The sequence below is a fragment of the Emydura macquarii genome, unplaced genomic scaffold (assembly GCF_026122565.2).
Source record: "Emydura macquarii macquarii isolate MOO-44397 ecotype Brisbane River unplaced genomic scaffold, CSIRO-AGI_Emac_v2 contig_2063, whole genome shotgun sequence".
Classification (NCBI taxonomy): domain Eukaryota; kingdom Metazoa; phylum Chordata; order Testudines; family Chelidae; genus Emydura; species Emydura macquarii.
In genome coordinates, this window is record NW_027132200.1 from 259,843 (window position 1) to 284,886 (window position 25,044).

At 40.6% G+C, this 25,044-nt stretch overlaps 1 protein-coding gene across 1 annotated transcript; it reads left to right on the forward strand.

Moving 5' to 3' along the window:
• KBTBD11 (kelch repeat and BTB domain containing 11) lies at positions 1–23,794 on the forward strand. The gene is made up of 2 exons (XM_067558435.1): positions 1–76; positions 16,028–23,794. The coding sequence occupies exon 2, from the start codon at positions 17,027–17,029 to the stop codon at positions 19,016–19,018; it is 1,992 nt and encodes a 663-aa protein (XP_067414536.1). The 5' UTR covers positions 1–76; positions 16,028–17,026; the 3' UTR covers positions 19,019–23,794.
• Positions 23,795–25,044: the final 1,250 nt, after the last annotated feature.

Genomic DNA, 25,044 nt, shown 5'->3' on the forward strand with positions numbered 1-25,044 from the left:
GACCCGGACACGCGGAACCAGCCTTTCCGAAGAGCCCACCCAGGTGCGAACGTGCCGCTCTCCCGGCTGCCCACAGGTAAGCGCCGGGCGGGCTAGCCCTGCGTCGCGGAGCCCCACCGTGTAAAGGCATCCGGCCCGTTCAGGTGTGTAGCCCCCAAGCGGCCCTTCCTGGCGAGTCAAACGTAATGGTTGAAATGAGACACGAAATCTGTTCCCATGTGGCTGGGTTTGGCAGCTCCCCGGGCCCCTCTCCCCCCCAGCAGATTTCTGGAGGCTGGATATGACTTAATTTCCCCCGAAGTGTTAATGATGTCCTTGCTCTAAGGATCTCATGTAGGAGCAAATTGTTTCCCGACTGTGAATTAAAGGCAGGTCCTCTATGTCCGCCGTGCAGGATCCTTCCCGACTTTGGGTTAAAAAAAAAATCCATCACAATGCAACGGTTAATTAAGAAACAACCGTGTGAATTTGTTCCTGAATTTTTTATTTAAAAAAAAAAAAACACTCGACACTTTCAATGTGTTTATTAGTGGAGATCTGGAACTCTGTCACTTTTAATCATGCTTTTCTCTTCCGTCAATCCTGATTAATCCAGTTCACTGCCTACCCTGTATACTACGGCCGCAGCAGCACTGAGCATGCTCCCATATGGACAGGCATATTTTCTTGTCTCTTCTCCTTCTCTCACACGGCAAGATCCGCTCCCCCGCCTCCTTTCCCCGCTTTTCCTTTTTGTTTTTATTCCTGGTGTTTTGTTTTTATTCCAGAAACCTGAATGACGCAGCACCTTTACAGTCATGTTTCAGGCTGTTTAACAGCAGCATAATAGTCGATTCCACCATTCATTTTTTATTGAACGCTTGCCCAACCTACTAAAATCACATGGTACAAGCCTTCAGTGTGCATACGCATGTTACTTAACATCATGTCAGGTAACAATGCCTGAGGAAGAATCCTACAGAATGTAATAGGGGTTTTATAAATATTACTCTAAAAACCTATAGAACGGAACAAAAGCAATACACTTTATTAACTTCTATAGGCATTTTAAAAACTATAGAAAAGTTATAATTGTAACTTAATTCAACAGGGCTTTTCCACAGTGACATGCAAAGGCAATAACATAGATCAATGTATATGTCCTTTTCTCTACCTCATCTGTCTACAAAGCTAAAGAACTCTTCCTATTTCACAAATTGACAATGTCCCAAAAGAAATAAGTGAAATATTTACTGTGAGTTACAAAATCTTCATTGACATTTATTTATTGACATACTTATTCAATAGTTTAGATGTCCAGCCTATCCCTCTTCTTGCCAGAACAATTCTTCCCATTCTGTTTCTCTTCCTTTGCCTTCCGTGTGCCCCTCTGTTAGCATTTATTCACTCTTTAATTAGGAAATCCTAATGCATGTCAATGGGGCTCCCAACCATCCAATACTAATGGCGTGATATCCTAGGATTGGAAGCTCTCATAAGAGCAAGGGTTTAGGGCCCCTTTCCTGCAAGCCCTCTCTGATGTAGGTAAATCATCTAACTGTGAGTTGTGCCACTGAAGGCAATGATCACACTCATGTGAGAGAAAGGGTACGGTTGGTGGGACTGGGTCGTGGCACTTTGAAAAGATGGGTTCCTTTAACAAACTCATTTCTTCTGCAAGTGTATTATTCACATTACTTTCCCATATAAAAACAACAAAAACCAAATTAAAATAGCCATTTTTCTACAACCCAAAGCCTTTTAAGCTTTTAATGAAGATAGATTAAAACTTGCATAAACATTAGGTCACCAGTATTTGGCAGGCGTATTTAATGGAAGCCATTAACAATCACTATAACAAGTAAAATTATAGTGTTTAGAACTGTCCTAGATTTACCTCAGAGAATGGGATCCAGTTAAATTAGAGAGCCCAAACCTATGCTCAGCAGATTTTTCAACATCCTAAAAATGGTCCTATTGCAATCAAGAAAGGAGGTGGGTGAGGTAATATCTTTTGTTGAGCCAACTTCTGTTGGTGAAAGAGATTGGCTTTCGAGCTTACACAGAGCTCTTTTTCAGGTCTGAGAAAAGTACTCAGAGCATCACAGCTAAATACAAGGGGGAACAGATTGTTTAGCATTATGTTGTATGATGTATGATATGTTGTAAGAGACCATTCAAGATGAAGAGAGCAGTTAACACCTTTGCAGTCACAGGACAAAGAAGGGTTAGTGGGTTATAGATCATTGTAATGAGCCATAAGCCCAGTGTCTTCATTGAATCCATGATTTTTAGTGTCAAAGTTATGCATTAAAACTCCCAGACTTGTCTTTTGCAGTAGGGAATTAGGGTCATGTCTACACTACTACTTTTGTTGGTCTAACTTATGCTGTTCAGAGGTCTGAAAAAACACACCCCATGAGCAACATAAATTACGTTCCAGAGGAGTAGTGCTGGCGAGGATAGTGCTATGTTGGCGAGAGAGCTTCTCCCGCTGACATAGCTACCTTCGCTTGTGGAGGTAGTTTTATTGTGCCGACAGGAGAGCTCTCTGTTGTCAGCATAAAGCGGCTACTCAAGCTGCATCGGTACAGCTATGCCACTGTAAGCTCTCTAGTGTAGATGTGGCCTAGGGTAGCTGGCTCCTAAGAATTGGGATTAGAGGCCAAGATTGGGACAAGTCCTATTCCCTTGGAGGTCAGTAGAATCTTTTTCATGAGGACCACCATCAAGCTATTTTTTTCCTCATGATATTGAATCAGATACTGATTCATGCTGTCATACCATTTATGCATATGGAGATTCTGTAGCAATGTAGTCAAGAAAGCTATTTCTTTTCAAGGAATAGACATTTCATTTATATACCTACATTCATGGAAATTTTTATTTAAACAAATGAAGCTCATTTTTCATTTTATTTAGTCTCAGTAGCCATAGTGGAACATCACAGTTCCTATGTCTGTTTTTTTAATAGTACCATCAACACTCGTTTTTAGGGCTCCTTTATCAATTTTTATCATAATTTGTTTTTGTCAGAGAACAAACATCCCTAGTTCTCTTGTTTGAAAAATAATTATTTTCACAGTCCATGGTGCAATTTTTCTGAGATCTGATATTTGGAAACAGAAAATCAAAATGCCAGTTCAAAAATGACTTGCAAACAATATAATGACAAGATCCACATTTAGCTTTGGCACAAGCAGAGCAACAGTTGTGGGGAAGAGGCCAACATTAGACATGTAAATGCCATTTTCCTTCACTTTAAGGTGCATGAAAAAGTTAGGAAAATGTCTTTAATACCGTCAAGTGAAAAAAATCTCTACATATAAGGCAACTTCTGCCCTTGCACAACTCCAATGGACATGTGCATATCGGATAGCAGAATTTGGCTCTCCTGCTTAATTTAAAGAGACAATGGCAAGAGGCAAAGTTTCACTGTTGGCGTAGTTGTGTTCCCTGGTCTTTATTTAACATGTACAGAAAACTATATGTCTACAGGTAAACATTTTTGTATCTACCAGGTGTCCCATTTTGACTGACCAATTCAAAATAGACTTTTTATGCCCTAATCCTACAAAGACTTAAGCAAATGTGTACCTTTATTTGTGTGAGGAGTTCAATCCTATTAAAATTAATGGGACTACGCATATGTGCAAAGTTATGCATGTGTTTATCTTTGCAGGATTGGAGCCTTTGTACTTTTTTGTAGACATAATGGATGATTCTGCAGTCCTTACTCAGGAACGCTCTTTGGATACTACAGATAGTTTTGCCTTTGTAAGGACTACAGGATGGGGCCCACATAATATGGTAATAAGCAAACAATTATTGTAGAAAAGTGTTGTCCAAATAACTGATAACATACACATAATTTTATACATTGTATATTCCAAATGATCATGATTAAGTCTGTAACTTTGGCTATATATATATATAGCCAATCAGTACAAAACACATAACCAATACTGCACAAACTGCAAAAAAACTGCAGTAGTTACAAATTTTGCCTTTGAGAGAAATGAAAGGCCAGTCACATGTTTGCTTTTTGGGTATGACATTCCACAAGCTAGTAGTTTTAGTCAAAGGCACAGCATCTGTCAAGCCTTTCACAAAGAAACATGCCACATACTGCAACTTCCCCTCATACATGCACACATACTTTGTACAAGCAATTTCTATTGTTATGTTGACTCACACATGGTGATTAGCAACAAAGAACATTATCAATATTATTTTACAAATCCAAATCTCTGTATTTACGGATGAGTTTAATCTGTTCATTGGTTTCTGGTCACCAAGTCCTCCAGGGAGTATCTCAAATCCACATCCTGTAGCTGACTGCTAGACTTTGCATTTGGATCTATGATTTTGCTGTAATAGGTAAAACTTCTGGAACCTGAACTTCTTGAACCATTTCAGAATATCAGCCTTCTCAGAGAAGCAGTTCTAGCAAAGATCTGAAATAAAGTTGCTCAATGAATTACCTGGAGGGTTGCCTTCCTCCCACTGTCCCCCCTTCCAGAAAACACAATGGAACAACAAGGGTTAACCATTGGAGCTAAACTATTCCTCTTTTTGTGATCGGTATTATTAATGTGGAGGATACTAAAAACTGAGGACTAACTCTTTGGCAGGAAGAGAGCATGAAGCAATATAACTATTTTCAACAATAGCTCTCAATCACTCAAAGTCACAATTTGCTCCAAAACTACCAGAATATTCCCACTTTAGTCCCACAGCTGGATAGAATTCTCCACTAGAGTGTTATGGAAACTCACTAGGTACATGAGTCATTTGGGATGTTCTACCAAAATCAGACTACCTCTCAATAGGGATAGTCTGAAAGCCATAACTTACTCTGCTTTAAGAAAGTGATAGACTGGGAAAGGGGAGTGACTGCTATGTACCCACAGTATATGTTTGATGTGTGATTGGGTCCAAACCAAGGACAATTCCAGGGTAGATCTGATTCACATTAGTTCCCTTGCAAATATATGGAATACAAGATCCCCGAGATGATAAATCTTAGTAACGACAACTAGCTCTTACACAGCGCTTTTTATCAGTAGATGTCAAAGTGCTTTACAATGGAGATGAGGGTCATTATCTGCATTTATACAGCTGAGGAAACTGAGGCAGAAAGAGGGGAAGCCTGAGGTCACTAGGCAGGACAGAGCCAGGAATAGAGCCCATGTTTCCTGAGCCACTGTCCAGTGCTCTAGTTACTAGACAATGCTGCCTTTGGTAATCCCTGTACTGGATTTGACAGTATGCTCATTCATGTTAGGGAACCAAAGGGATGGTCTGTACACCACTAGATAAAGAGAAAACTTTTTCAGTTAGTTCACCCAGAAGTTACAGCCTTGGTATAGGAATTAGTGAGTGACATTCTGTGGCCTGTGTCATGTAGGAATCAGATTAGAAGATCACAGTGGTCTCTTCTGACCTTCAGATCTACGTATCCATGAGTCTTCAGTACTGTCAGTCTGGCCCCTTGCATGAAAACGGGGTTGGGTTTTTTTTGTCTATTTTTTAGTCAGGCAAGCAGTTAAATAAGTAGCAGTAAATCATAATCTGAACAGGGACTAAAGTCATTTTTAAAGAAAAATAAGGGGTGATATAGACAAAATACCTTTTTCTTAAACATCCCTATCAGCATGTGGAATTCCCATTAAAGTCAATGGGAATGATACTCATCAAGGCCCTGCTCCTCAAAGGTATTTCTCCATCTAACTCTAGGTGCCGAATGCTTTGAGGGTCTGGACCCAAGTGATCACAGGATCAGACCCTGTAACTATTAGCATTTTAATGGAAGACTCTGTTTTCCACCTCAGCTAACCTACAACTGTCTTTTTAGTATGTCGTAAACTTTTGCTGTACTGTAAACAACACAGATTTCAATACAATGGTTATGATGCATTTTTTCCCTCTCCTCCAGTTGTGTGGCCAGATGGAGTAGGTTCATATTTTGTTAAATCTCACTTACATAGTTGCTGTTGAAGACAGTCCATCTCCTTTTGAGAGCAGAGCTGACAGCCTGCAGGTTTCTCTGACACCACTGAATTTGGCCACGAAACTGCCTGTGACTTCACCATGTGTTACTGTTCTGAGGTCAACAAATGTGATTTTTTCCCATCCTAGCGCAAGATGTGATGGGCTAGATCCTCGGCTGGTGTAAATCAGCATAGCTTCACTGATGTCCATGGAGTGATGCCAATTTACTGCGGTTCTGGATCTGGCCCAAAGCTTTCTGGACACACTCGCTGCAGCTGGGGAGTGCAGTGGACAAGAACAGTAAACGGTTAAGCTGCTTTGGCACTAATTTTTCTTAAAAGTTGCATACACATTAGCACGTTGTTGTTTTTACCACCTGTGGGTTAAGGCAAAGGAAAGTGAAGAGCATTTTGGAAAAGCGCAGTGCTGCAAAGTCAGCAGAAAGAAGAGTCCAAACAAAACAAATGACTCAATAATGTCTCAAACATTAAAGAATTACAAAAATAACAGACCTCCCCTGGATCAGTAAGACACTTATGGCTGTTGGGAATGTAATGGAAGTGCCATGTGACAAGCAACTTAGTGGTTTGATTTTGGTTCGTACATTAAGGAATTATATATAATAGTTCCCATTTATGTCTTTAAAAATGTTCACTTTTCCTACATTTTTTCAACTTAATACATTTATAACAAAACAAAGTGATGCCCTATGTTCATAAGGCAAGAAAAAATGGACAGGTTGTAGCACATCATATTGGTAAATTTCTTTATTTTTATTGTTTATTATTGTTACTTATTGTTTGTATTGCAGTAGTACCTATAGGAGCCAATTAGGGTCGGAACATTATTGTGCTAAGCACTGAACAAAGACATAAGCCTAGATCTGAGGCTAACAGTAGTGCAAAATGCACTACATGCCAAAAGACTCTGTGTCTTCCCATGCATAGGATATTTTCCTGTATCGAGATATTAAAATACAGATTTTTGGAAGTTTTGAAGGCCAGGATGACAAGTGAACTCTGGGGTTCTGTTAGTAATAAGTTTTTTCTTCACTCAGTAATTTTCCAAGTATGGGTTGGTCCCTTAGGCCCAGATTCACCTCTGAACTAGCACTAAGGCTAACACAAGGATTGAAGGCAGTTCGCTTTGGTGGGCCAGTTAGGCACCCAGTGCAGTTAGGACAGCTTAATTTGCACTCATTTTGCAATGGCCCCTATAAATGTCCCAACTACTCACCAATTTACCTACGGCCCACCTCAGAGTTCGTCCTGCAGTAGGGCTTCCTGTGGAGGTGGGGTGAAGCAACACATTGCTGGCATAGCTGGTCTGGGACGCCTGTAATGAGCTCCTTTGAGAAGGCCTTATGTCCTCTTTGTGGCTCCTTCACCAGTGCAAAGGGCCACAGCTCCGCTAATTCTCCCCTCTGTATGCAAAAGTAATGCTGAGCACTATTTTATTCGTATTTATTCATTTAGATTTAAACAACAATAAACAATCCCCATATAAAAGATCTAGGTGTAATGCTGACAGACCCTGGTTTTCAGTGGGCAGAATTGAAGCTGGGACCTCTCAAGTTTATAGTGTATGAGCCTTTACTTCCTGAACTAAAACCTCATGTCTCTCCTACCCAAGGCTATAGCAGGCTCATTAAGCTGTAGCTGGGCTAGGTGCTACAGGAGAGGGACAGAGCACCACTCCAAGCAGACATGGGTTACATAGGCACCCTAAGAATTAGACTTATAACCACTTAATAAAAATCACCCAGCAGAAAATAAACAAACAGGTAACGTTAATACAGTCATTAAATCAAAGAATTAAAAAAACACTTTCACTCCTCACCCTCTGTAACCTACCCTTCAGCTTTGCCCCAAACCTTATTTAATGAACACCTTTGTTTTTCATGTGTCCATCTAAATCAGTACAACTTTCTGCAGAGCTAAAATCTTTGGAGGAGAACTATCTGGAGAAATCTGGAATTATTATGTAAACCCAATTAGAACCCACAGACTATTTCAATTGCAGCTGAAATAGCTTGGAAACCTTGTGCTTGAAAAATATTTATGTAAAAATTGGATAGAAGGAACCCATGATCTCAGAGAAGGGGAGAGATACAAGTTCCTAGGTCTCTGTGGTTTCTGTCCTGGTTTGGCATCTCTTTATTTTGTTTGCCCAGAAACCACTGAGCCAATCAGTGTCCCATTAAAAAAAAAAGTTATTTTTCTGAGTTCCAGAGCTTGGCTGGGAAGAGTATTGCTGCTTCACTATACCCTTCAAAAGATTTTGTATTAGGAAAATGTTTTACAGAAATCGACTTAAAGAGCTCAATCTGTTTAGTTTATCAGAAAGAAGACTGAGGGGTGACTTGATTACCTTGTATTAGTACCTCCATGGGGAAAAAATACTGGGCCATTAAGGAGTTCTTTAATCTGGGTCTAACAAGAACCAATGGCTGGAAGCTGAAGCCAAAATAAATTCAAATGAGAAACTAGGAACAAAGTTTTAACAGTGAGGGAGCAAATTATCAAGGGAAGTGGTGACTTCTCCGTCTCTTGATGTCTTCAAATCAAGACTGGTCCTTTTTTGGAAGGTATGATGTAGTCAGACACAAGTTATTCTGCTCAATCCTGACATAATGGTAAAATTTAATGGCCTGTGCTATCAGACTAGATGAGCTAATGGTCCCATCTAATCTTAAAATCTATGAATCTATGTAGGTCAGAACAGCCTGTGTTCAGTGTACATATCAGCTAACTGTGACAGAACATTCAACTTTGGAGTTTAAATCACAGTTAGCGGACATGAAGTTGAGCACATAAAGTCCTGGTCAACACTGTCCACTAAACAGTTGGTTGCAACTGTGTTCAGACGGTAAAATTTTACAGCATAGACAAGGTCTAAGAGAACCACATTGATAAAATTAAGACCACAATATAGCAGCAGCAGAATTTTTCACTAAAGTGTGTGAAAAAGCAATTGAGCAAATCAGCAGATTTCTTGCAGCCTTCAGAAAAGAAAATTAATAGAGATTCAGAAAATCAAGTAAGAGCCGGGATTGGTTGTATTTACTAGGAATGTAGGAGCAACCAACCTTATTGCATTCTTCAAAAAGTAAGCTCCTTTTGCCCTCATATAGCAGATGAGCCAGTGATCTAGAGGAAATGATAGTGGCTCTGTAGTTACGGTTACACATCTATAGAAAGAGTACAGATTAAAAAGGTGAGCAGAATCTAAGAACTCTGACAAAGCACGGGAAGAACGATGATATTTACTGTCACAGACATGCATAACAAAGAGACAATCTTGGCAGTTGCTAAAAAATTAAAAGATATTCCTCAAGAAAATCTACAAAATCCAGTTCTTCCCCGCCTTAAGAGCTGGAACCTAAGCTAAAAGGAAAGATTTTGTTCTCCAGCATCTCAAATAATTTTTGTGGCTCTTTTCTGCACCCTCCCCAATTTTTCAGTTCCTTTTTTTAAAATGCAGACACCAGAACTGAATGCTGTAGCCCATTATTGGTCTCTCCAGTGCTTTATGCAGAGGTAAAATCATCTCCATACCCCTACTCACTATTTTCCTGTTTATACATCCATGGCTCATATTTATCCCTTTTTGCCACAGCATTGCACTGGGTGCTCATTTTGAGTTGCTTATCCACTATGATCCCTAATAGTGGATATAATGCCTCCAGCTCTTCACTATAGTGCATCCAGCTTTTCTATCATCTAATGTTATTTCTGGTAACCATGTGCAGACATGGTTAAAAAGTAATAGTGACCAGACTTAAATGTATCTATGTGTGACCATTATGGTATATCTAGAACTGCAAGACAGTCACTCCTGGAGCTTGCAGTGATTTCAGATAAAAGGCTCTTTAACAGATTCAGTGTCCTATTGCTCTGCCTTCATACCCTGCTCTGTATTACTTTTGTGACAAAAACAGCAGCTCCAGGGTTTTCCTATCATGTGATGTAGTCTTTTAGAAAATCCTGTTTCTGCATATGTTCTTTGTGTTAGACATTCTTTCTTTTAAATTATAAGAAGACAGAATTTGCATGTAAAATTGTTAGCTTTTCACTTGCGTAGGTGTATTATTTCCCTTAAGGTGTGAGAGCTCTTAAGAGATGTTGCTCCTTCTTATGTACTTTTTGAAGTTTATTTCGAAAGGTACTAAATAAAATATCCTTCTTGTAAGAATTTTCATCCCTATTAACATTTAGTATTTAGGAAAGCCTGTATTTTCTATGGCCATTATGACTAGGTAATACTTTTTTCTTTCATAATGCAGCCGTATTAGTGATTCCATAGTTAAGGTTTTTTACAATATTTGTATTATAAGACCAGTTTTTGCCACAACCCCTCTTTCCTCTTGAATTTCCGAAGAAGCGCTCCTATCCGTATGAACAGTTCCAGAGGGGTAGCCGTGTTAGTCTGTATACAGCAAAAATGAGAGTTCTGTGACACTTTAAAGACTAACAAATTTAATTTTTGTAGGCACAAGCTTTCGTGAGACTCAGCTCACTTCGTCAGATGCAGAGGTAGAATGAAATCCATATGAAATTGCTCATGTGTGGTTTCTAGTCTGAAGAGAATTTTTAGTGAAAGTTTATTTTTTTATTGAGGCTGTATGGAAAAAAATTGAGTTATTAGATGAAAGAACACATTTCTATTAAGAGCTCTGAAAATATTATAATTCTGGGAGAGGTCATGAAGAAGCTTTATAAGCAACTTGAGAGAGGATACAACATTCTGAACTGCATGAAACACATCGTAGTAAGGGCAAGGCAGTGAATTTCCATTATAAGCCCAATTTTGAGCACCTCTAATTTTCAGAAAAAAGCTCTTGTCTTCCTGAAATTTCTCATGTGGTCTGTCACTAGAGGAGAAATTGTTTTTTTTAGAAGTTTGAGGTAAATCAGACAAACAATTTTTAGGATATGGAACTTACAAACAATAGTCTTTCTTTCTTTCTTTCTTTCTTTCTTTCTTTCTTTGCAACTCCTAACGTTTATGTCCACTGAACTTGAAGAGATTTGCACAGAAAATGTCAAGTTTGTTTTATTCATTAGCTCTCAATAAGCACTAATGCACAGGACTATTTTTAATATGTCTGAATGGAGAATTCAGGAGTTATAGATTAGAGGCTAGAGTTGAACTCCTGGAAGCTAAAACTGAGAGGTTTGCAAATATTCTTTCTCTGAGAGGACTAGTAGAAGTTAGGAGTAATATGGAGCATATCTGCAGAGCTTGTTGGTTTCATGAGATGCAGGGCATGGAACTTACAAGCCCAACTGATGTAGTTAGCATACTCAGGCTGGACAGTTCTACAATGGCCTAGCACCCTTTGGCTCTCCCTATGGCCACAGTGGCTTTCATTAGCTTTCCTGCAGAACAGCTTTGGGGAAGGGGATCTGCAAACCTCTTTGCCCTAAACCAGTCTTTCAAGCAGTCACTCTGCTCCTGACTCACCTGCTTTTAGATTAGAGTCAGGTTCTTCTCTCCGAAGAGTCCCTATATTGGCTACCCCCAATTTAACAGTCTCCTTAATTCTAATTTTCTTAAATAAATACAAGAGACAGATTCTCTCCTCCTGTTCAGGACACTTTGGATTGCTCAGGTGACCGGAATCTGGCTCAAACCAACTGAGAATTCCCCCAACATAGGACAGCATTCAGCTGGTATAAAGCTGGCATTGCCAGCTGTCATGCTAACCACTCACTGTTCCCACCCTGGCATTAAAGACATGTTGGGGCGGAGTAGACAGCATATACACTCTGCCAATTCTCTGTCTAGTCCATTGCGGACCACAGCCAGCCAATGTAAAATAGAGCAATTTAAGAAGCCCAGAGGCCACCCTAATTAACTCTGGGGTATGGGCTGAAGCAGATTCGGCTTTGAATCAGAAAACCGTAACAAGCTCTGTGGCTGATAAGCCCCACCCCCATATGTCCCCACATAGAGTGGATCTTGATGTAGGAGATAATCTGAATCAAAGTTTATTCATACAGCACAAAAAATAGAGAAAATAAAGGAAAAGATAATTGGAAACATGCATCTAGTTGGATGCTCTGAAAGAATAGCTATGTGGGTTCAGTGCAAAGAAATATTACCTATAATATGTTGTTATAATATCTCTCTCTTAGTTCTAACAATACCTCTTCCTCTATCAAAAAACTGCCTCTTGTGGTCTAAGTGTTTCTTTAATCAATGTATCTCAGTTTGCTAGACAAATAGTACACATCTAGGATGTTTCAAGTGTGTCACTGCCAAAGTATCTAGATATAGCTCATGGTTGTTAACAGTTCTAGTGTCAATTAACATGTTGTCATTATCTTAGCCTAGGCCAAACCCAAGATAATAAATACTGGTTTGAGTACATTTAATATAATTTCTATATTAGAGGCCCCAGCCTACTTGTCAGCTAGGCCTACTACTACTCAAAGAGTCCACAGATACCAAATCCTTTAAATAACTTTCGTCCTTTTCCAGAACCTATCCCATTTGAAAGCTTTGACCAATCTAATCCAAATGTGCTCAAAGCACATTTGATCGAAGCCAAGATGAACTTTTAAAAGTTGACAAGATTATGAATTAAATTGTCTTCTATTATTTCCATAATTCTTGCTGAGCTCGTTGCAACGAGAAACCCTCCTTCATCAATTCTGATTTGACATGAAACTCTGGAATTCAAATCTAAATGGTAGAAGAGAAGGATGGAATACAGTTTTACATTCCATCAGCTACTTTTGAACTTCTTCCTGTTTTATGCTTGACCTATGATTTTGAGACCAGTGATGCTGGCTAAGTAAGGGAAAGGTTCTATAGCTTCTCTGAATTGTTTTTCAGTTTTTCCCTTGTGTGATTCCAATTTTGTTGTTAATTAGACCAGATTTCCATTGCAACAGCAGTCATCTGTCTAATCTGTCAAATCCCTCCAAAATCTCTGTTAGTTATATTTTTAGTTTAGTGTGTCCTTTGTTATATAAAATGTATGCTATGGTTGATAAAAGTTCTCTTCAATGCTCAGTACAAATTTAATTATACTGATGTGGTTTTGATAAAATGCATCTAGAGACACAATTTTCCTGAAAGTTCCACCGAGTGTCATTGGGAAGCTGGGGCATCAAACCTTTCTCAGGTTGTTGGCTAAAGATTTTGTTTTGTTTTGTTTTAAACTCCCACAATGTTTGCTAGGACTGTGGTAGGTGCTACCTCTTTTTTAACAAGGTTTCAAGAGTGAGCTGAACATCCCAGGTAAATATGTGTGAATATTTGAAAGGTTTAAGGTTACGGTACCTGCAAAAACTCATCTTTTTCATTTTAATTATCTCACCAAGTGGCATAATTGTCTCTTTGTCAAAATTTTCTATGGATGGCATCTTCAGCAACTTGGACACAATATTTGGTGGTTTTCTTTTTGGATGTCGAATTAGTAGTATTTAAGCAGGAACACATTTTTCAATATATAGATGCTTGTAGCTGTTATATGGTCACTTCTCAAATTCAACCCATTATCTTGCATCAAAGTCAATGTTAATTCTTTTAGTTCTTCCTTTAACTTCCCCTCTCTTTCTTTACTTGCAACATCAGATAGTAGACCTGTGACTGTAAATCTGTCTGAAGGAGTCTGTTGTGATGAATCTACTAAACAGTAATAGCATGAGGAATCTGCTAAGGGTCAATCTTTGACTGCTCTTTCCATCCTGCTAAGGGCAGCTGTAGGTCTAGAGGATGGGAAGACAGGAGGAGTGGATCACAAAGGCAGGGTGCCTGAGGTCCTAAGTAGATTGTGGCATTGAAGGCAATTGGTAGAGTGTGTACTGGGACCTAGCAAGGTGTTAAGGCCATTGCAGCCTTGGCAACTCAAGAGCCTACAGTACTTGCCCAAGCCATAGTGCACCTGGGATTGTGTCAAGACAAGGGCTCACGTCCCAGAGTCCTGCAGGAACTTATAAAGGGGCAGTATTTACAATGTATATTCAGGGTAAAATGCTCCACTCATTTATTTAGTTTGCTCATTGTACTCCATTGACAGTTATGTTGTTAGCATAAAAAATATCAAAACCTTCTTACATTCAAGACTTTGCTTTCCAGAGTCTTTTTAACAGCATAATCACTGTATGGCCTTTTGCCATTTTTGGGATGTCAATTACAGAAACTGCTTTTGAATGAAGCTGATGTTCAAGACTTTCTGGAAGGCCTGGAACAGAAACTTTATTTAGCATCATGGCTATGTTAGGATGGGTTAGAATGCAAAACAATTACCTAGTGAACTTAATACTGTGAAGATTGAAGTATATATAGAAGTATGTTATCAAATGCCCTACCCATGATGAATTACAAATGTGTAAATGTGTCTTACATTATTCAGCAATGTCACTTCTCCAGTGTGGGAAAACCTGAGGAGAAACAGCAGCAGCTGAGGTCCACTGAGGTCTGTTGCTGCTCCCCAGATTTCTCAATGGATGAAGAGGAGCAGAGCAAATCTGGGAGTGCACTCCTGGTTACAAAGACATATAATGGATTTGCCACTTTTTAGGGAAATGAAGGGGAGCATCTAGTGTGTTGTTGAGAAAAGAGGGAAAAGAAAAGATCTGCTTCTCTCCAATTCCTAGGGACTTAGGGATCAGCAGAAGCAGGCCCACTGTGTTTCTCCTCTTCTTTAATTAAACTACAGAGAAGATGAATTACTTAGATGAGCTTCAGAAGGCAATAAAGTCCAGTCTACCTGGTTCAACTCTGGACTTTAAGAAATCTGCAGACTATGTTCATAAAGTCCATGAGCCTGGCCAGTTCAGCTCCAGACTTCAAAATATCCATGCTAGTAATACAGAGATTCTGAAATCTGTTAATTCTATCAAAATGTACAAGTTATGTTAAAGCCTTGTGGAGTTGTGAGAGATTCAAATATTCATAGCAAATAATTTCAATATTCCTTCTGAGAAGCCTTCGAAGGCAATACAAATCCTTGATGAGGACAGAATAAAATGAAAGCCCAGTCCTTTAAGCTCTTATAAACAAGATAGTCTTTATTCACACAAATAGTCTCATTAAAATAAATGAGACTAGTTATGTAGACAAGAATTATCCATGCCCTCCTGGGTTTGCCAGCTGCAGCTTCACATTTGGAGTTTTTAGGCAAAGTGGTGTTTGAGTTATGACATTTTAAAGAAAAAGTCAAAGTAAGTTAGACTTTTCTAACATTAAAATAGTTTCCAAACTCATGTTTCCAAAATGCCTTTTCGAGTGACTTCAAATTTTACTAAATACATAAATAAATAATCTCTACTGGCAGGAAACCATGTGGAACATTTTGAGGAGAAATGAGTGTGTATGAAGAAAGTAGAAAGTTGTCAAGCTGGAATTATAATGAACAGTTAGTTACAAACTATGGAATCTGTACAACAGCTCCATATAATATGAAATTAAACACAGACAACGTATTGACAATACGATAATGATCAGTAATCGGAATTTAAACAAAACCTAAGAAAATCCTTTTTAAACAAGTCTCAGTTAAGCTGTTTTAAAATTGTACATTTATACATCAGAAAGATTAATAAAAAATCTCCTTGGTTGTTGTACTGTAGTTTAAAAAACTTTCAACCATGGCCCACAGACCTCCAGTTTCCTAGTAAAAACTTCATGTACTGACCTATATACTGTGAACCTACCCACTTCTTATTCTTACTAGCAAGAGGCCTAATCCTTCCCAAGATGGGCCAGAGACTGTAACACTTCATGCATTATATCCACATAGGGGGACTACACAGCAACCCACATTAGTCAGTGACACAATTGTCAGTTTACTTTTTTTGTTTTGTTTTCATAAATGTATCAAGCAGTTCTCTAGTATGTATTTTGTAACAATTGTGGTTTGCATTGACATCATTTTAGTCAATTTCATAATCAAATTTCAAGATTCAGTATTTACCATTAAAGGAAACTCAATTAGACTGGTACAAAACTTCCCTGAAATAAACTCTAATAACCACCACAAACTGAAAATGGTTTTGTTTTAAACTGACCAACTTTTTACATTTTTTTTTTTAAATAGGAATGAGAAATGCATATGATCCTGTAAGAAACAGTGAACTGAAGAAACCTTCTTGAAGCTCAAGGAGCCTCTTTCCAAGGAAACCTTGACTGGTTATAAAACTCTTGAGAACGGCCATTAGCTTCTTCCATTAAAATAGTTGCTTAAGGTGAATAAACTATGGACATAACTGTATTTAAGACTCTAATCTTAAAGGATTACATTTCCTCAGCACAGTCTGTTGAACAAACAACACAGAAGGATGCCACCCAGCACAACAACTTCAGGTGGTTGGACAAGAATTGCAAAATATAATCACATATCAGCATGTTTAGTTGAACTTTTTGGTGCAAATTTCAGAACAGAAAGTCCAACGAAAATCTTTAGCTCATCTTTGAGCTGAAATAAAACAGTGCAATGAGTCAAACTGGCGTGTGTAAGTGATCTTGGGAGATGCAGAACTAATATGCAGGCTGATATGAACATTTAGGTAAATCAAAACTGATTTTTGGCTTGTTAATGAACATATGTCACTTACTCTGAAAAAATTTGAAACAGGCTGATGGAAAATTAAATTGTGTCAGAAAAAAAGAAGAAGAAAAAAAAATCAAACTCCCCCAGTGTACAGGAAGTGCTATACTTTATTAAATGTACATTGATCTGTCAATGCCATCCAAGGCATTGCTGACTAATCAAGCAATCCAGCTGTAGCAAGCACAGATATCTACACAATGTTGGTTAGTGGAGTTCAAAAGTTCAGAAGCGAGTGGCTGTAGCGATGGCTGCTGCCACACCCCTTTCTGCTGTCAGCATGTGAGAGGAGTGCAGGGTGTTGCAAACAACGCAGAAATTGACCATGTGCCAAGAAGGAGAGTTGAGCAAGAAAAACCCACAGTAACGTTCAACCTTAAACCACAACAAAGTAAAAAAAAAGGAAGAAGGGGGGGGGGGGGCAGAAGAGGAAGGCGAAGGGACGGCGGACTGTGCTGCTGAGCTGGGAGATCAGCCAGATCCAGAGCCATGGAGAGCTCAGTCCTGTCCTGTGTCCTTTATCCGGGTGATGGGACTATCAGTGAAGCAAAGCCCTGTCCAAAAAGGCTCTGCGGAGAAGCGGAGCAGCAGCCGCTAGGGCCATCGGGAAGAGCTCTGGGGGAAGCGGAGGCTAGCAGCGGCAGCCAGCAGCAGCCCGGCTCCCTGGAAGGAAGCGCAGCGGCGGCAGCGGAGGAGAAGGAGAGCGGGGGTGGGACAAGCGCCGCGCTCCCTTTGCAAGCCCCCTGCGGTTTCAGCTCCTCCTTGTGCTTCAGCTCGCCCGGAGCGGACAAAGCCCCGCAGCAGGACCCCGGAGCAGCCTCCTCGTCCAGCCGAGTGGTGGAGAGCCAGTGGGAGATTAACAACGCGGCGTCCGAGGAGGAGGGGGAGGCGGAGCCGAGAGGAGGCGACATCTCCCAGCCGCCGCCTGGCACTTACTGTCCCCAGGCTGGAGCGCAGCCCAGCAGCCCGCCGCAGCCGCTCTCGGAGGAGCCCGACCTGGTGATCGAAGTGTCCGGCCGGCGGATCCGAGCCCACAAATCGGTGCTGGCGGCCAAGAGCGACTATTTCCGTGCGCGCTCGTCCCGGGACATCCTGCGGGTGAAGGGGGTGAGCTACGGGGCGCTGCGCCTGCTCATCGACTACGTCTACACGGCCCGCATGGGCGAGGTGCGCCACGACAACCTGGCCGAGGTGGTGAGCGGCGCCCGCGTGCTGCAGATGCCCTGCGCCCTGCACTGCGCGGCCGAGGCCATGCGGGCGCAGCTGCGCCTCGACAACTGCTACCAGCTGCTCTGCCTGGCCAAGAAGCAGCGGCTGGCGGAGCTGCGGGAGGCCGCCTACCGCTTCATGAGCGACCACTACCTGCAGGTGCTGCGGGAGCCCGCCGTCTACGGCCGCCTGAGCGGCGCCGAGCGGGACCTCATCCTGCAGCGCCGCCTGGAGGCCGGCAAGCGGTGCCTGCTGGTGGCCGAGGTCAGCGACGCCTTCGAGAGGCTGAGCGCGGGCAGCCGGCCGCAGAGCCGGGAGAGCAGCCGGCCGCAGAGCCCCTCGTCGGTGGTGTCGCTGGAGGAGAGCAGCTACCTGATCCACTGCTACCAGGAGGCGGCCAAAGAGTGGAGGGTGCTGACTCGCCTGCCCGACGAGGCCAACGCCAAGGGCTGCGCCATGTGCGTCCTCTACAACTACCTCTTCCTGGCCGGGGGCATTGCGGCGGTGCCGGGCGAGCAGCGGGCCCGTCTCTCCGACAAGGTCTTCTGCTACAACCCGCTCACCGACACCTGGAGCCAGGTGCGGCCGCTGAGCCAGCCCCGTTCGCAGCTCAAGCTGCTGGCCCTGGACGGCTACCTGTACGCCGTGGGAGGCGAGTGCCTCTTCACAGTGGAGCGGTACGACCCGCGGGCCGACCGCTGGAGCCCGGTGGCCCCGCTGCCCAAGGGCGCCTTCGCCGTGGCGCACGAAGCCACCACCTGCAACGGGGAGATCTACGTGTCGGGCGGCTCTCTCTTCTACCGCCTGCTCAAGTATGACCCCCGGCGAGACGAGTGGCAGGAGTGCCCCTACAACAGCAGCCGCCGCCGCTCTGCCGACATGGTGGCCTTCAAGAGCTTCATCTACCGCTTCGACCTGAGTGGCGGCCGTGGCGAGCCGGGCCAGGCCGGCGGGGTCGAAGTCTTCCGTTACAACACCGTGGCCAAGCGCTGGAGCCAGTGCGCCTCCCTGCGGCCCAGCGGTGGCCCCCTGCAGCCCTTCCGCTGTGCCGCTCTGGGCTGCACCATCTACTGCGTCAACCGGGCCGGCACCATGCGTTTCAACCTGGCCCAGGAAGGCGAGGTGGAGGCGGACGGGGGGCTGCCAGGCAGCTTTGACGCGGAACTGCTCAAGGCCCCCTTCGAGGCCAAAGGCATCCTCCTGCCCTTTGTGCTCACCCTGCCAGAGAAGCCGGACAAAACTGGGGAGCCGGAGAGCCCCCTAGTGCTGTGAGGGGTCTGGCGTGGGGGTGGCCAGATCAGCTGGGAGCGAGGGCTGCTCCATTACTTGGTCAGGTCTGGGTCCTCTCTGCCACTGCAGGGCAAACATCCAGCCAGGGGCCTACTCCAGCCAGCAGGATTAGAGGAAGCTGGATCTGCCCTTAGCTGAGCAGTCTGCCAGACTGCCACAGCCCCTCACTAGGGGCATTTTTAGAAGGTATGCATGCATTTGAGGGCTGGGGTGCTCCTCTTGAAATTTGGGTCAAGAGCCACTGCCAGTTATAACCACTCTAATCTTTACTGTACTTCATGCGGGGAAGAATTCACTCCTTGGTGCTGGTGAGCAGCCAAGCAAATTAAACAAAAAGCTGCTAATATGGGATAATCTTTGGGATAATGCGGGCCAGTTCCTAATGTGGAGAAGAACTTTCCTCCTGGAGTATATAAATCCCCGAAAACAGAGGTTTATAATGGAACATTTAATAAAAGACTTGCTCTTGTATATAGATACACATTATTGCAAGAGGGGCTGCTTCTTCTCCCATTCGTTTTCTTCTCTCTTCTGGATATCAGTTGTGAATGCTGCTGGCTACATAATTTAAAAGAATTCAATTTGCTTTTGATGCTAAACTCAACAGTTCATATGTTAGAAAAGTGTAAGGAGATCATCTGAATTGCAGCCTTTCATTTTGAGTTCAATAGATTCCTTAAGGAAGATACGGCACTGTGGCCCCAAGAATTTGCAACCACGATGAATGATTTAACAGAGACCAGATTTAAAGTTTTTAAGCAACACAAATGCCTGCCACATGTTCATATTTGGAATACAGGGGAAAAGTCAATTTACCATAGCGCAGTAGAATTGAAGTGTTCGTACATTCTATGGCAGAAAGAAGTGATAATTTATGTAAAAGACAATGCTCTACTTTTTTTTCAATCAGAGGTTTTAAATTCTACTAAACATTAAGCAAAACTATTCAGTTCATGACAGCTTGAGATGAAAGTGGATGCCACTGAGTTTGGAGGAAAACATTTAGTAGTTCATTGCTCTTTTATTAACTGCAAATCAACAAAAATGAACTTATACCAAATGTGAATTCTTTGAAACTGACTGCATACAGTTTACATATTTCATTTAAGTCCAGTAGCCTGTGGCAAGAGACTATTCTAACATAGAACAAGACTATCACAGGAGGACAAGAAAAACAAGAGTTTGCTATATGGGCTGATTATACTTTGTACTAGCATAATGTTGACATTTCCCTATCTTTTAATTGAGTGATTGATTTATTTATTTCAGGTTAATGAGTATTGTAATTAATGATTCACTTGTCAATTATATTACATACTGATGCTATATACCTATGTTTGGATTTTGAATCTTTAGAGGAATAATTGTTTATGGAGCAGCATAGAGAGAGGAGAAAAATGATATATAGGAAGTCGAAGCATACTTTTTGACATATTACTTAGAAAAAAAGTATAGACCTTCTGGACAGGCATGCTGTATTAAAAAGCATACTTGCATTTATTTTATACATTTTATATGTAGACATCCAACAGAAGGATACAGCAAATCTTTTTAGCTTTACAGTAATTAATGAGAAACCATTTTCTTAAAATACCCAGTGTTTTTGCTATTGTTAATTCAGCCTGGAATTGTCACTTGATTATGGAAAGGAATTGTTTATGAGTATTCATCATTCTAGAAAGACATAGCAACTTCACTTCAAAGAACTGCAGTAGAAGAATCTTTATGTTTTATTAAAATATCTTTTTTTAGCAAGATACTAACAGTAAAATTCTTATATCTCATTGCTAGTTCTAAAGAAAGGCAGCAGTTTCTATCGTAAGACATCATTTTGATAGACAGAAGCCACAGAATTTACCTTTATGGTTTGTTTGATGTTTTACACAGTTGATCTGATTAGACACTATTTAGAAATCAGTGGTGCAAAAATGAAGAAACCTTTAGTCAAATAATCTCCTCCTTAATGAATTCACTGGAAGTGTTGCCTGAACGAGGACTTCAGGACTGGGCTACGTATATTTTAGCTTGGCCAGCTACTAGATGATGGAATGGGATTTAACACTGCTGTTAGAATTTCAGTTGTGGATTCATGCAAATGTTAGACATTGATCTTTTACTTGCTGCTACACTTATCAGATTGGTTAATTCCTCAGCTGGACAAATATGATTTTGCATTTTGCTCCTAATTATATTACTGCCTTCTAAGTATAAGAAGAGCTGCGAAGCTGAACAAAAAATGAGTTGTGTGAGTTAGAATTATTTTTCCTATAATTCTAGCACAGGTGAAACTTAAGGTTCTGTAAGTGCAAATACTTCTGTACATGCTTAAAGTTAAGCAGTGTGCAAAGTATTTGCTGGATCAGGCCTGACCCACTATAATATCCAGATGCACATATTGAAATGTCCGTTGTATCTGATAGCACAATTTTACAATTGTTTATGTATTTGAATACCTTATTTAGTACAGTATTTATACTACAGTTCTCGTGAGGAAGCTAACCTGGTTTGTAATTTTTTTTCCTTTGTGTTTTAATTTGGTGATATTTCATGAAAATGCTGCGTGATTAGTTTTGAGAAATCACTGTGATATTAAACTTGCGAAAATATTCCAAAAAGATCCAGCAAATTTACCTTTATCATAATGAAAATATTTGTTGCTGAATATAACTAGAAAACATATTTGAAATTAAACTTTACAACAAAACCAACCAAAAATAAGTAAGATTAAATCAAAAGTACTACAATTACCAGGAGGACATTTTCACTGTTTCATTCAGATTAGGAATGATAGTATTGGGCCAAAATGTGCTGTCACTATTTACCCCATGAAAGTGAGAGCAGAATGTGGTCTTAATTAGTAGCAGTCAGTCAAATAGAATTTCCCTTATACCCTATTTGCATAATCATAGCCAGATGATTGGTTTTTCTGATAACATAAAAACATTTCTAGCTGGTTTCCTATTCTGTGTCCCATGTTTCCTAAGCAGGCTGGCTGTGATTTTTTTCCCATTATATCTTCAACACTAAATTAAGTTATGAATGTCCCAAATGAAATGAAGATACAAACAAAGTTAGCAACAGACAGAAATCTACTAAACAATTACATGAAAAAGAACCTTAATTTCTGCAACACAGTTTATAAAACTCCTGTTTATACTTTAAAAGCAGTTCAAAGGTGTAATTGTCAAGATAATAAGCCTATTTGCTCAACATAAGAACTGCTAAACAATATGGGAATGATGCTAATCACACCTATTCAATGTGCAGTAGCTAATGTGAATTCCATGTGCAGTGAAATCCCTTGTAAATAAAGAGCTGATAGAATTTCAACTGCTAAAAGGATAAATTACTCACATGAAAGCTGTACCTCTCCTGTGCGGTTTGGTTAGGTATCAAAGTGGTTGCTCTCAGTACCTTTGGTATTGTTCATGAGTGGCTTCTTGCTTTTCATGCTTTACAGCATTAATTTCAGTGACTGCTCCACAGATTCTTTGCAAATTCTAAGCACAGAGCTTAAACTTGGCACTGGGTTGATTAACTTTGTGTCTCTGTAGTGACACCTAGCATTTGTTACTTGAACAAACACCAGAAATTCTATAGTGAGTTATCTGCTTCTTAGTTTGAGTTTTTCTCAATGACATTGATTTTCATACAGTTATACAAGCAGAAGGAATGAGGAGAAACTGCTTACTTATATCCTAATGGTACCAGTAAAGTAGCCGTATTGAGTCATTTAATGAATCAGTCTTTAAGGGATAATATTCTGCCTTTGTTCTGTACACTGAACTCACAGTGGATTGAAAGGTCTTTTATGTATGGTGTAATAGCAGAATGTAGCCCTAAGTAATTTCTAAGAAAAGTACCTTGTAATTTAAGACTCGGCAGATCCTGTTGCATAATACCCAAAGGCAGGAGGCTAGGGTAGTATGTACACCTAGAGGTCCACATTCTGCTTTTCGTTAAATCAATGTAAATATGGAATCATTCCACTACTTTACACCAGTACGACTGAGAACAGAATTTGGCCCACAAACACTTTGGTTCAAATTCTGCGCTCAGAACATGTCTAATCCCTCTGATCTCACACCATTCATTTTGGACCAAGAAAAAGTATTATAGTAGGAGCAGCTGGAGTAAATTTACCCGAATTACGAATTAATGTTCTATTTTGTATTTAGAGGTGCTCTTAGCTTCACAAGTTACCAGCATTTATCCAGCAGGTAGGAGAAAATGTGAATTTGTCTCCTGCTCTCTTTATTTATTTTTAACTACAACATATATTGCCAAAGCAAACAAAATAATGGAGGGGGGAGGGTAATGGGGGAGCCAAAAGTAGTATTTTAGCCAGTGTGGATTATATGGCCAGTCTTCTTAAAATATTTTAGTAAACACATTTTCCTATTTATATTTTGTCCATAACTGGAGCATATTTCAAACAAACACAGTATTTTTCAGTGAATTAGTTTATTTGCAGCAACCTCATGCTCTGCCCTTAATCATTAATGTTAGTGGTGAATAAACTCTAGAGAAATTTGTGAAACTATAAAATGAACACGTTGATACTGTCATTTATCACAGACTAACTAATGCAAATGCTTCAGACACTGTGCACAATTCAGGTGAATTACATTTGTAATTGATGTATTTATTAACAGTTCAATTTTAAATATATAGGCAAAAATCACTGTAAAGCTTTTTATGTACTCCAACCTATGCTGTAATGGAATAAATACATGCAAAAAGCAAATGCTCCTCTTAGGGCTTTTTGGGAAGTCAGTGTCCTTTCTTTATTCTTATTTCTTTATTATATATAGTAAACTGTATTGTTTATGATAAATAAACTGTTGTGTGCATTCTTAACATACAGCAGGGGATTGAAGTTCTATGTAATTGGCACATACATTTTAATGGTGTTCATGATCCTGTTACAATAATTTGGGGAAAAAATGCACTGTGCTTTGAAAACAATTGCTAGACAAGCTGAAAGAGAACATTTTCTTTTTGTAATGTATTATATTATAAAGCTGAAATCAATTTCACTATTAAAAAGTCCAATTAATTGGCTGTTGTGCAGGTGCAGTGGTGGTAGGTTGGGGAGGTGATATCACCCCCCACATCTGGAGACAGGTTGTGGGGCTACAGCATCGATAATTTCCACTTCTTGTTGCTTCCATAAAGAAGTTAAAATGCATTAATTTACTGTATCTAAAGTTAGGGTTGCCTGTGCATATTTGGATATTATTTAATATGTCAGATTCCTGATAGTTGGCAAATCTAACGGAGGAATAGGGCCTGATTGTCCAATTACACCAGTTTATTGCCACTGCTTTGACTTCAATGGAGTTACTGCAGATTGATACAAGGGTGAGAGCAGAATCAAGCCCATAGCTCAAATTTACTACTTTGTCTCCAGCTACTATTTTTCTTGTGAATAAGTTGGAGTCCACTTCTTTTGAAGCTAAAACACAGACAGACTGAAAGAGATCCAGGGAATCAAACTCATAGGTAAGATTAGATGAATTCTGAATTGGTATACATTTAATTCCCCCCAGCTACCCTAATGGGCAGACTATACCAGTATAGACTCCCTTACGTTTCCTTAATTAGGGCCAAATTATGTTGTCAGTTGCATCAGTGTAAATCTGGAATAACTCAACTGACCTCACATCCACCTTACCACTATGCAGTTTGCCCTTTCCCATACACCTTACATCTCACCACTGAGTTTGGCCCACTGTTTGCACGTGTGTTTAATCTGGTGTAACTCAGTGAGAGCCCATAAGAGAAGAATGTAGCAAGAAAAGCACCTAACTGAATCGGGTAAGAATATGTAAGGTTCAATAGACCACCCCCAGATTACATTTACACCATTTCCAATCCCCGGGGTATATAAATTCCTAGACTTCCACTTGCACATCCTTTGTGGGTTTAAGTTGGAGCCTAATTTGGTATAAGGGACTATGCTGTTGACATCAATCCTTATCCTAGGAGATGTGTGCACGCAACTC

Excerpts from the sequence above, each read along its gene's own strand:
- KBTBD11 (XM_067558435.1), top strand. The coding sequence starts at position 17,027 with ATGGAGAGCTCAGTCCTGTCCTGTGTCCTTTATCCGGGTGATGGGACT.